The sequence below is a fragment of the Otolemur garnettii genome, unplaced genomic scaffold, assembly GCF_000181295.1.
Source record: "Otolemur garnettii isolate 467f Iridium unplaced genomic scaffold, OtoGar3 scaffold00029, whole genome shotgun sequence".
NCBI lineage: Eukaryota > Metazoa > Chordata > Mammalia > Primates > Galagidae > Otolemur > Otolemur garnettii.
Window position 1 is genome coordinate 13,608,763 of NW_003852424.1, and position 12,537 is coordinate 13,621,299.

The 12,537-nt window shown below is 50.1% G+C and overlaps 1 protein-coding gene across 3 annotated transcripts in view; it reads right to left on the reverse strand.

The window, feature by feature from the left end:
* Positions 1–2,136: 2,136 nt before the first annotated feature.
* Positions 2,137–12,537, reverse strand: part of R3HDM4 (R3H domain containing 4) — a 12,435-nt gene continuing 2,034 nt past the window's right edge. The window contains exons 2-8 of one of the 3 annotated variants that reach the window (XM_003788680.3): positions 6,662–6,816; positions 6,106–6,230; positions 5,489–5,612; positions 5,098–5,183; positions 4,574–4,659; positions 4,431–4,486; positions 2,137–3,176 (exon numbers count right to left, since the gene is read on the reverse strand). In XM_003788680.3, coding sequence (XP_003788728.1) covers positions 3,073–3,176; positions 4,431–4,486; positions 4,574–4,659; positions 5,098–5,183; positions 5,489–5,612; positions 6,106–6,230; positions 6,662–6,816 — 736 coding nt within the window. In that variant the 3' untranslated portion in view covers positions 2,137–3,072. Of the gene's footprint in view, positions 3,177–4,430; positions 4,487–4,573; positions 4,660–5,097; positions 5,238–5,488; positions 5,613–6,105; positions 6,231–6,661; positions 6,817–12,537 lie in introns of all 3 variants that reach the window. The other 2 variants (XM_023512543.1, XM_012804527.2) reach the window with 2 other exon arrangements.

Below are 12,537 nucleotides of genomic sequence, written 5' to 3' on the forward strand. Positions count from 1 at the left end.
AAAAAAAAAAAAGAAAGAAACTGTGGGGTGTATGGGAATTCTGCATTACTTTCACAATAATTCTATAAATATAAAAGTTATAAAATTAAAAGTTTATATAAAAACAGGCTCAGCACACATAGCACAGTGGTTATAGTGCCAGCCACATACACCCAGGCTGGCAGGTTTGAACCTGGGCCAGGCCACCTGAACAACAATGGCAACTGTAACAAAAAATAGCCAGGTGTTGTGGCAGGTGCCTGTGGTCCCAGCTACTTGGGAGGCTAAGGCAAGAGAATCATTTAAGCCCAAGCGTATGAGATTGCTGTGAGCTGATGCCACAGCACTCTACCCAGGGCAACATAGTGAGACTCTGTCTCAAAAATAACAAAAAAAAGTTTATATAAAAATAATGGCCCAGTATTGGCTGTGATGGTTCACTCCTATAATCTCAGCATTTTGGGAGGCTAAGGTGGGGGGATATCTTGAGCCCAGAAGTTTGAGGCCAGCCTGGACAACATGGCAAGATCCTCTTTCTACAAAAAAAAAATAAAAATTAGCTAGATGTGGTGGTGTGCACCTGTAGTCTCAGCTGCTCAGGAGGGTGAGGTAGATGGATTGCTGTAGCCCAGGAGTTGGAGGTTACAGTGAGCTATGATCTGGCCACTGCACAGAGTGATACCCTACCTCAAACAAAACAAAACAAAAACTCGACAATGGCCTAAATGTCAGACAGCTGTTGTGGATCAAGGTCATATTTCCCAAGGGAAAGTTCTCTTTCAGGGAGAGGGTATGGTGAGTCTAAAACTCCCTCCCAAAAGGTTCAGAAAAAGATACTGGCAGGGGCTCTCTGCTCTCTGACCTACAAGGATGAGATGATCCTCAGCAAACCAGGAAGCAGGTAGGCACCAAATCTGCAGAAACCTTCATTTTGCACTCCCAGCCTCCAGAACTTTAAGAAATAAATTTCTGCTATCTAAGCCAAAAAAAAAAAAAAAAGATTGGCAGGGGGAGGTGGCTCATGCCTGAAATTCTAGCACTCTGGGAGACAGGCAGGATTGCTTGAGCTCAGGAATTGGAGACCAGCTTGAGCAAGAGCAAGATAACATCTCTACTAAACATAGAAAAATTAGCCGGGTTTTATGATGGGCACCTGCAGTCCCAGGTACTTGGGAGGCTGATGCAGGAAGATGGCTTGAACCCAAGAATTTGAGGTTGTTGTGAGCTAGGCTGGGCAACAGAGTGAGACTGTCTCAGAAGACAAAAAAAGAAAGAAAGAAGAGAAAACAGAACAGACATCAAGAAGCAAGCAAACATGCAAAAAGAGATGGCTTCACAGGCATCTCCTTAAACAAAAGAACCCTTCCCCTGAAGGTCAGTTTTCAAAACAACATTTGGGGGAAATATAAATTATCACAAATGGAAATGAGTCAGATAATACTGTAATAAGCCATAAGTGAAGCTAAATGTGTTTCTGTGACTGAGAGCCAGGATTTGCCAACATTGGTCTTGTTCATCCCTCCTGCTGACCCACCTTTCACATGGGGAAACTGAGGCATAGATAGGGTAAATGATGTTATGGGCTACATTAGGTCTTCCAAAAAAGATTCCTTGAATTCCTAACCCTCTGTCCACTTCAGAATGTGCAATTATTTGGAAATAAGGTCTTTGCAAAAGTCATCAAGTTAAAATGAGGAGATTAGAATGGGCTCTCATCCAGCATGACTGGAACCTTATAAAAAGGGATTTGGGTACAGAGACAGATGCACCCAGGGAGAAGATGATGTGAAGACAGGCACAGGGAGGAAGGCCACACAAACACAGAGGCAGAGGCTGAACCATGTGGCTACAAGCCAAGGGACACCAGGGACCCCCAGAGCAGTTGGAGAGAGTGCAGCCCTGTACACACCTGGATTTCAGATTTCTAGCCTTCAGGACTGTGAGAGCCTGTTTTAACTCCCCAGTTTGTAGTGCTTTGTTACAGCAGCCCCAGGACACTCATTCCAGGCCCCACAGCAGGCAAGCAGCACAGCCAAAGTTTAAACCCAGACACTTGAGAGGGGCCCAGCAAACAGGGGGCACACACCTATAGCCCTCAGTGACAAGGACCTACTGTGCCCCCAGCCCTACCCCAAAGAAAAACCCACATAGCCCAAGGCCAGAGCACCAGAAATTTATTGAACATTCCATGTTCTCCCAAAGGATAGCTACCCACACATGAGGTGGGGGAGAATTCCCCCAGACCAAGGAACCACCAAGGGAGCAGCCCAAGCCATGAGGCTAGCGCCAGGCTGGGGGTGCAGAGGGGATACAGAATGTGTGGGGTTGTCTGAAGGCAGAGGCTTCTGGCTGGAAGTCCTGGACCCCCAGAAAACAGGGAGAAGGGAGAAAAGTACGAAAGACATGGAGATCAGGCAGGACCCCCAGAGCTGCCAAAGGCAGGGGGTGAGGAAAGACAACAGAACAAAGAGAGGGTAAAACCAGCCCTTAAGACGCAGCTTCCATCCTGGGTTACAAGGTACTGTGCGCACACATACATACAGAGACACACACACACAAAGACAAAATGCCTTTGGGGTGAATGGTAGGGTCCCAGAGACACCCCACCACCACCACCATTCAATCTAAAAACTGGTAGGGGTGGAACAAGGGCTGGAACCAAGTCCCACAAATTACCAGATGGGGAAAGTTTTTGGTTTTTCTCTCCAAAAGAGAAATTTAAAAATCTACAACAAATCACACCAAATTCATTAAAAGTGATTTTAAAAAACCCAGCCTCTCCCTCCTCACTTGAGCTTCAGACTGGGCAAAAAAAGTTAAAGAAAAAAACACCAAAGTGCCAAGGTCAGGTCTCCCTACCCAAATAGAAGTCCCAGAGCAGGGTGCTAATGGCTAAGATGGTCTTGGTAGTCCCAGCCACCAGCACTGTTTATGGCAGAGAGCTGGGTGAGGAGGGAGCAAAGGTAAGCGAGACCACCCCAAGGGAAAGAGCAAGTTTCCAAGGAAGAATTCTAAAAATATTGAAGATAATTTAGCAGAAGATATCAGAAGTCTGGGAGCCATATGGGGCACCAGGTAGGGGCATGGATGCCATCAGCTGTGCTGCTCCAGGTAGGCAGAGAGGAGGAGCCCTGGCGGCCAAAAGTCCAGGTGGCGATTACTGACTTTCATCTGCCGCCTGCCCTCCAAGTCTGCACCTGTAGGAGGAGATGAGCAGGGCAAGAATTAAAGGAATTGAAGAGTCATGCTACACAGAACTGTGAGGACCCAGAGTGGCCAGAGGGCAATGCCCTTTGTCCTTTCCTTCCCTTCTAGAGGTTACTGCAAGATGGTCATTATGACATGGCTGACTCCAGCTTCCTAGGACCCAGGGCCTGACTCACAAAAACAACTAATGCTTCCTGAGTGCTTTCAATCTGTGGTGCTTGGCACTCTCTGCTGCTACTTATCCCATTGTACAGATGGAGACCTCAAGACACCCATACTCAATCAAGGTCAAGTGGGCACTCACACACATACCTGACCAAGTGTCCAGCCTCTAACCCTGACCTGCAGAAGTGATCTTGAGGATCAAGACCCTGGGTAATCCAGCCCCCATTAACCTCCCCTCCCCCCACTTTCTATTCTCCCTTACTCCAAAACCTGGGCTAGCCATACCCAACACAAACTCAGTCTCACCTCTGGGCCTCTGCCTCAGGGAACCCCCTTCCTTATTCCCTGATCTTGTTAAGACTCCTTTCTTCTGTGTCTAGAGTTAGACCATAGCCCTGTCCCCACAGAGAAGCCTCCCACTGGCAGCCAAAGCCCTCCATTCTAAGTCTGTAAGAACAAAGGCAGGTGGGTGAGGAAGAACCATTGGGGTTGCCAGGGAAACCATCTCCTCAGCAACTCCAGGCAGAAGGCAGAGAGACAGGCTCAGGAAGCTAGGACAAGATGGGGTGGCCGGTGCCAGCAAAGGGCTACAAGGACCCTCACTAGGGAGCTTTGTCCTAAGGCCACACTTTGTTGTAAAAGTAGGGATATAAGCCCCAGAAGGGGGTCTGGGCCTGAAGTCCCATATATGGCATTGGAGGGGCTATGACTAAATATGAACTTCTAGTCACTGAGTCTCCTCATCCCATCTCTGAATCTGTGAGGTCGCTCAAAGCCTGGCTTTACCACCCCTACACCTAGGTGCCCACCCTCTCTCCAGACCTGGAGATGTAGATCAAGTGGTATCTATTTCCAGTTGTCCAGCTGTGTCCCCAGTGTCACCCAGCACAGGGCTGGACAAGTAGGAGCTCCTGATGCAGAGTCTCACTGCCATGTCTCTGTCCACACTGTCTATACTCCCAGAACTCTCCCCACTTCCCCAGAAGTCTCCCACTAATGAACCAGACACGTGGAACCCTGGTCTCATTCCCCAGGTTGAACTGGCAACTGGGGTCTTAAGGCCACCACCATACACTTACTGGCTGAGATGAGGTCCATGTACTGGCAGACAGCATGGAGCAGGAGCCTCTCAAAGCTGTGGAAAAGTGGGAGTTGAGTGGCTGTGCTCCAGGCCAGCCCTGGTGTTGGGGTGAAGGCTCACTGCTCCTCCCCATCCACTCACCTGTTGTCCAGCATGGCCGTGTACACGGCCTGGGGGGACACAGAGAAGAACCTCAGCAGCCGCTCCTCCCAGGTCTCTAGCATTTCCTGTGGGAGAGCCAGGCCCAATGGTTGGGTAACTACAGGACCCCCACCAGGCTGGCCAAGGCCCTGTAAGCCTAAGGCCCTGGGTTCCACTGTCACCTCTGACTGACTGAATGAGGCTACTGCAATATGGACACCAGGCACTTAGACATTGTCATACCATCTCCATGCCTGCCTCTTCTGCCTAGGGTATTCCTATATACCCTGCAGTGCCCCTCTTCATTGCCCTTGTCTCTCCTACTCAAAGGAGAGCCTTTGTCCAGCCCTGGATCCTGCACTCTAATCACATTGGTCTACATCTTGCTCCGATTCATGTGACATGACCCATACCAGGTAACCAGTTTTTCCTCACCCTGTCCCCAGATGAGAACCTATAACATGGAAAAGGGCCATTGAAAAAGACCAGGTAGGTAGGAAGAAGAGGCCAGGCCCGGCACTCACCATGGGGATGCGGCTCCGCTTGAGGACGGCTCTTAGCCGCCGACTAATGCGCTGGAAACATTCACGGGGTGTGTAGGCCGGGTCCTCTGCAAGAGCCCAGTGTGGAGCAGCTGTGGTAGGAACCCCCAGTCCATGCCCACCTACCCAAACATACCCACATCATACCCTGGCCCCCCACCCACACTAGGACCCCCCATCCTAATCTAACAGTCCCGCCTATCACACAGCCCCATCTACCATAGCCAGCTGCTCCCCCCATGACAGGACCCTACCTGCTGCCCCACTGGCTCCATCTATACCAGGCCCTGCCCAACCAGACTGCTAACCCACCCTTATCCCTGCCCTAGCCCCATCCACTCCACCAAAACCACCTATCACAGCCAGCCCGCACCTCTCCTCCGATCCTCCCCCCGGGCAGGACCCCTCCGCCGAGGCTTGCCCTTGCCCTCATCCTCCAGGTAGCGGAGAACCCGTTCTTGCTCTTCCCCAGAACGGTTCATAAAGTCATTCCAGACCTGGAAAAGAAGGAGGCAGGCTCGGTCTTGGGCTGATGTCTGCACGTCCCTGGGCCTCAGTTTCCCCATTTGGCAAATGGACACAAAAGGCCACCAGGTACCCGGAGGCACTCCTTGTGGACACCACGGCCCACTGACGGGACATCCACTGTACACTGGGCCCCATCTGGGTGCCAGGGGCAGGGAGGAAGTCGGCAACCATGATAGACTCAGCTGGGGTGGGGAATGGATACAGGTCACATACTCTCCCAATGAGTCACTGATTCCCAAGTGTGATGAATATGATGAGCTCTGGAAGGTTCCAGGGGTGGGGAGGGGGCTCTAGCCTAGTCTAGGGACTCCAAGAGGGCCTTAGAGATCGTAATTGGTAGAGTGCTCCTGGCAGAAGAATTAGCATAGCCAAGGGCCTGGTGGTTCAACCACACACAGGCACCAGAATCTGTGAAGACACAGGTATCCTGGTGGAGGGAAGAGGGGGTCTGGGGGGTCTTACCTCCACATAGGTTGCATTGTTACAGGCCTCCGCGAAAATGCCTGGTGCTGCAGGAGGTGCCAGGTCCCCATCTTCCAGGCTAGGTGGGCCTCCTTCTGTCTCCAACAGGGTCAAGAGGTACTGTGCTAGAGGGAAACAAATGTCCTCTGTGCTAGGGTGGCTCTCAGGGGCCCCTAGGCTCCACAGGAACCCAAGGACCATCCTTCCTCTCTTCCTACCTTCACACCTCCCCACCTCCATACTCCAACTGTCCTTCCTATAAGGATAGAAACCAGCCAGCCTCCAGAATTCCACAGACTTCTCCCTGGCTTGTCAAACTTCTACATATCCTTTAAAGCCCCAGCTCCAAAGCCCAGGGGTTGCTCTGGCCCAGCCCTAATCCAAGAGTCTGGGGGATGTCTATATCTGGCTCTGTTACCTGCCTCCTGGCCCAGAGCTGATACCCAGCACTGCCCAGCTCTATGGTTCATGATAAGGGCAACAAATATCACCAACATGCACACCATTCTTGTCTGAGGCCTAGGAGCCCAAGAGGTGCCTCCCGACCCCTGCTCACTGTTCTCCAGGCGCTGGAGGCTCTTCCGTCCCTTGGCCTTGGGCACGAGGTCTGAGTTCCTCACAGCCTGGTTGATGAAGTGTTGCTTCCGCTTGGAAGCTGAGAGTCTCTTCACCTGGGAGCCGGCTAGAGTGGGCAGGCAGCCCGGAAGAGGCCTGTGGGCCAGGGTGGGGGGCAGTCCTTAAGGCTAGGTAGAACCCTACCAGAGCCATTGCCTACTTGGTTTCCTCTAGCAATGGGAAGCTCACCCCCTTTCAGCGATGGAGTCTTAGACCCTTAGAATAGTACTTTGTCTCATCCTCACATAACCTAGAAGGCAGGTACTATTGTGATGACACATTAGTAAATTAAGGCTCAAAGAAGGGAAGATACTTGCCCAAAGTCACACAGCAGGTAGATGGCCAAGAAAAGCTGCTGCCCGCCCCCAACCTCAAGCCTTCAAGATTTTACCTGCAAGTCAGTGAGGCCTCAAACCTCTGAGACTTGAATATAAGTTCTCCTCGAAGTGGACAATTAAGAAAGGTGGGAGTATAAATGGCATGTCCAGAGGAGCAGCCAGGAGGGCTCTGGTTTTTGATCAGGCATGATGGCTCACATCTGTAGCACTCTGGGAAGCTGAGGTGGGCAGATTGCTTGAGCTCAGGTATTCCAGACCAGTCTGAGCAAGAGTGAGACTCCCATCTCTACTAAAAATAGAAAAAAACTAGCCAGGCGTGGGGTGTATGCCTGCAGTCACAGATACTTGGGAGGCTGAGGTAAGAAAAAAATGCTCGAGGCCAGGAGTTTCGGGTTGCTGTGAGCTATGATGATGCCACGGCACTCTACCCAGAACAACAAAGTGAGACTTTGTGTTAAGGAGGAACAGAAGGAAGGAGGGAAAGAAAGAAGGAAAGAAAGAAAGGAAGGAAAAGAAGGAAAGGGGGAAGGGAGGGAGGGAGGGAAAAGAAAGAAACCTGGTTATATCTAGCACCCTCAATCCTAGCAGCAGATAAACCAGGAAACAACCCCCAGAAACACAAGACTATGCCCAAACCCACCTGCCTTATGCCCCCAAGTACTGTCCCTCAATATACCCCAGGAACCAGGACCAGAGAAGGGGCTAGAGTGGCTCCCTAGAGCTAATCTGCTCTGCTCCAAGCAAATGGCTTTAATTGTGAAGATGGATTAGCTGGCAGGGCCAGACCTCCTGCAGGGCCCCAAGGGTCAAGTCACTTAGTAAAAGGGGACAGACAGGTATGGTGGGCACTGTAAGCAAGCAGGAAGGGAGGTAGGGGGACCTCTTGGATGGAAACTTTCCAGCAAGAAGAAATTGTACAGCCTGGTCCGCCCTTACCATATGTTGCAGAGCTCCCCCAGGCTCAGAAGTATGGGATACCAGGATTCTTCTGCCCCCATCTCCCAACTACCCAACACCTGCTCTGCTACAGAGGGCCTTCCTGGCTGCCAATCTGGGCATGCAATTTACACCCCTACCTCCAGGTCTTTGCATCAGTGATGCATACTACCTGGAGCACCCTCCCTGGGCTCTCGATGGCTCATCTCCTTTTGGCTTTTGTCCTTGAAACACCCGACCTCCCTCTACTTATTAGCTAACTCTTTTTCCATCCTCACTCCCTGCTTGTTTGGACTTCCCACTGTATCCCCAGCAGGCACAGCCATGTCTGGCACACAATTGGTGCTCAAAAAGATAAGTACTGGCCAGGCACTCATGCCTGTAATCTTAGCACTCTGGGAGATGGAAAAAGGAAGACCACTTGAGGCCAGGAGTTCAAGCCCAGCCTGGGCAACATAGTGAGACCCCCATCTCTAAAAAACAAACAAATAAAATTAGCTGGGCATGGTGATATGCACCTGTATTCTTAGCTATTCAGAAGGCTGAGGCAGGAGGATTGCTTGAGCCCAGGAGTTGAAGGTTACAGTGAGTTATGAAGATGCCACTGCATTCTAGCCTGGGTGACAAAGTAAGAAAGGCTTTGTCTCAAAAAATAAAATAACAACAACAACAAAAACCCAAATCACAAAAAAACAAGCAAACAAAAAACCCACTAAATTAATTCTCAATGAAATCCCATGATTCTAAGACTAATTCCCAAATCCAAATTCCCACCTAAACTTCCCAAGTTCCCAAGACACAAATTAAAACCAAATGCACACATCCAAACCCCTCCCCCAAAAGACTAGAAAGGGCCTTAAAATCCTAGGACAGTCAAAGCAAGATGCCATTGAGATCAGGAGTAAGGGCACCAGCCCCACATAGCCGGAATCACAGGCTCAAGCCTGTCCCTGGCCAAAACTGCAAAAAAAAAAAAGATCAGGAGTGAGGCCTTGTATACTCAAAGAATCAAGCTGAGCAGTGTCTGTGGCTCAAAGGAGTAGGGCCCCAGCCCCATATGCTGGAGGTGGTGGGTTCAAAGCCAGCCCTGGCCAAAAAACTGTAAAAACAAGAATCAAGTTCTAAGTTTGTACACTTTATAGAACATCTTGGTCAATAAATAAACAGGGCTGGGTATGGAAGATCATGCCTGTAACCCTAACAGTTCAGTCACTGAGGCAGGAAGATCCCCTGAAGCAATGAATTTGAGACTAGCCTAAGTAAAACTGAGACCCCATCTCTACAAAAAAAATAGAAAAGTTAGCCAATTGTGGTGGCAGGTACTATAGTTCCAGGTACTCAGGAAGCTGAGGTAGGAGGATCACTCAAGCCCAGGAGTTTGAGGTTGCAGTGAACTATGATAATGCTATGGCACTCAGCCTGGGTGACAGAGCAAGACTTCATCTTAAAAAAAAAAAAAAAAAAGACAGCACCTGTGGCTCAGTGGGTGGGGTGCCGGGCCCCATATACCAAGGGTGGCGGGCAACAAAGAGGAGCCCAGCGTTGTGGTGGGTGCCTATGGTCCCAGCTACTCCGAAGGCTGAGGCAAGAGAATTGCCTAGGCCCAGGAGCTGGAGGTTGCTGTGAGCTGTGACACCACAGCCCTCTACCGAGGGCAACAAAGTGAGACTCTGTCTCTAAAAAAAAAAAAGTCTTAGCCAGTTGGATGAGAGTTTTCCAAACTGCATATGGAAGCAACACACTGTATCCTATGATAGAATTAATGTACACAATTATGATCTAATAAAAAATAAATTTTAATTTTAAAAAATAAATAAATAAATAAATAAGGGTGGCGCCTGTGGCTCAGTGAGTAGGGCACCGGCCCCATATACTGAGGGTGGTAGGTTCAAACCTGGCCCCGGGCAAACTGCAACAAAAAAATAGTTGGGTGTTGTGGTGGGCACCTGTAGTCCCAGCTACTTGGGAGGCTAAGGCAAGAGAATCACCTAAGCCCAAGAGCTGGAGGTTGCTGTGAGCTGTGATGCCATGGCACTCTACCGAGGGTAAGAAAGTGAAACTCTGTTTCTAACAAAAAAAAAGGGAAATCAGGCTGAGCAGATTTAGGGCCATCTGAAATTGGAGTGGGACAAGCAGTTTAATGGCACAACCTTCCATGGATAGCACTTTAGGCAAAAATCTATGACAAGTTATCTGACCAATAAACTCACAAGAGCCCAAGTTGCCATTAACAGAAGACTCACAGGCAGAGCAACAGGCACTCAGAATTCTCTGGCTAAGGCATGCCAAGAAACTCAGAGGCTGACTTGTCATCAGGCTGTAGGCCTTGGAATCTCAGCCTTGAGTCTGAACTCCAGCTATAGCAAACACTTCATTCAGTGATCTGCAGCCCATTCTGTGCAAAGTGGAGATAAGAATCGTCTCTGCAGGTGCCTGTGTGTCTGGGAGAGGCACTCAGATATCCTCCCTTCACCTTAGCTACCAGCTAGTTGGCTTCCTCCTGTGATGGGGTACTCACTTACCCCCTCAACCATGCCACACCATTCTCACTGTCGGCAATGTCCCTGGATTGAATATTTCCTCCAGGTTGGGCTCATTTCCTGTCACCTGCACCATAACTGCAGCAGGCAAGTACTAGTATTTTGACACCCACTATTAAGTCACAGCTCAATTTCCCACAGCTGCAAAGAGGGCTGATGGAAAAGTACATGGCAAGTCAAGCACTCAGTGTGGCAACCAATGACCACTCAAGGGATGCTCATGTTTACATTACACCAATGTCTTTCAGACCGGAGCACCCCTGTCCATGCCCCAGATTCACTCACAGCCTCCCTGGGGCCTCAGGGCCTGTATCTCCACCCAAGCAGCTGGACAAGCCTGATAACAGAAGCCACATCCAAGGAGAGCCCTCGAAGATGTCTGAGCAGAGCAGGGCTCAGGAATACAGATCACAACTGATGCCCAGCACTATTCCCATTCTATAGATGAGGGATCAGAGGCTCTGATAGGTAGGGCTGTACCCAGCCACCACAAAGGCAAGGGGTGCTGTTGGAGTGAACCTGGGTCTGACCTTCACCAACTGAGCCATCCAGACTCCCTCTCAGTTCCAGACCACAGTCTCTCAGCCTTTTCCTTCAGGCTCAAAGACCTGCCTATTTCTTTCCCTGTCTCAGCCCTAGCCAGGGTTCCCCAGCACCCTCAGGGCAAGGCCTAGCTCCTCGTTGGCTTATCATTGGACCTCACAGGCAGGCCTATGTCTCCTTTCACCCTCCCATGGGCCCTAAGTACTAAGCTGAGCACTAGAAAGTGAGTAACACCACTTTGGCAAGCAGGCTGAACAAGACACATTTGGCCTCTGGGTGCCTGGAGTTACCAATACGAGGGAAGCAGATCACAGCAAAGTACCCAGGCTCACGAAAAACACAGGGACCTCCTTGTGGTGTTTCAACCTCAGGGCTTCTGCACACATCATATTCAGCCCTCCTAGAAGCCTTCCTTTGTCTCCACTGTCACTGTCCTAGCCCCCACCTAGTCCAGTCAGCTCATGTCCTTGCTTTACCAGGCAGCTCCTGAAACTAGCTAGCACCTTTACTTGTTTGCCCCTTAATCACTGCCTCACCAGATCCCTGAGGACAGGCTAGGTCTCACTGGTTCCTGCCAAATACTCAGCACCCAACCCACAGCAGCAATCTGTGTTTGTTGAATGAATACCTAAACTTCTGTTTAACACTCGCCCAAAGGTTAGTTCATCTGTTTCTCATACCATCCAACAAGACTACTTTACTAATGGGGAAACTGAGGATCCAGAGAGGTTGTCTTAGGCTTCTTGGAGCTGGCTAGGACCCAGAAGATGTTTACATGGTGGAAGTTACCAGTGCCCACTGAGGGTGGACAGTCCAATTGTGGAAGCTATTAAGTCAAGTTGGGTTTGGGTCAAACAGTCCTCTTATTGCCCCCAATTCTACTTCCCACAGATTTTGAGATGGGACCTTCTGACCCCCACTTCCCCAGGCAAAAATCATAGCTTCCCTGGTCCTGGGCTCCTCCCCAAGGAGCCCATGTACCCAGCAGGAAACCCAGGACTCAAATCCAGGGCAGACTGGGGGCAGCTCCCAGTAGTACCCAACCCCCCACCAGGATGGGGAAAGAAAGAGGCAGCCAGCAGGTAAATAAATACCCCCAAAGTGAAGGCTGTGGAAAGGTCTGGAGGAAGGAGAAAAATTAATTTGGGGTAAGGCTGGGCACAAGGGAAACACCCTATAATTTCAGCACTTTGGGAGGCTGAAGTGGGAGGATCATGTGAGCCCAGGAGCTCAATATCAACCTGGGCAACATAACAACACCCATTTATACAAAAATTAGAAAAATTAACCAGGTGGTATGACACACACCTGTAGTGCCCACTATTTGAGAGGCTGAGGTGGGAGAATCTCTTGAGCTCAGTAGTTAAAGGCTCCAACCTGGGCAACAAAGCAAGACCTCATCTCAAAAAAAAACAAAAGAAAGAAAGAAAAAGAAAAGTCAAGCTGAGAGGCTCGGCGCC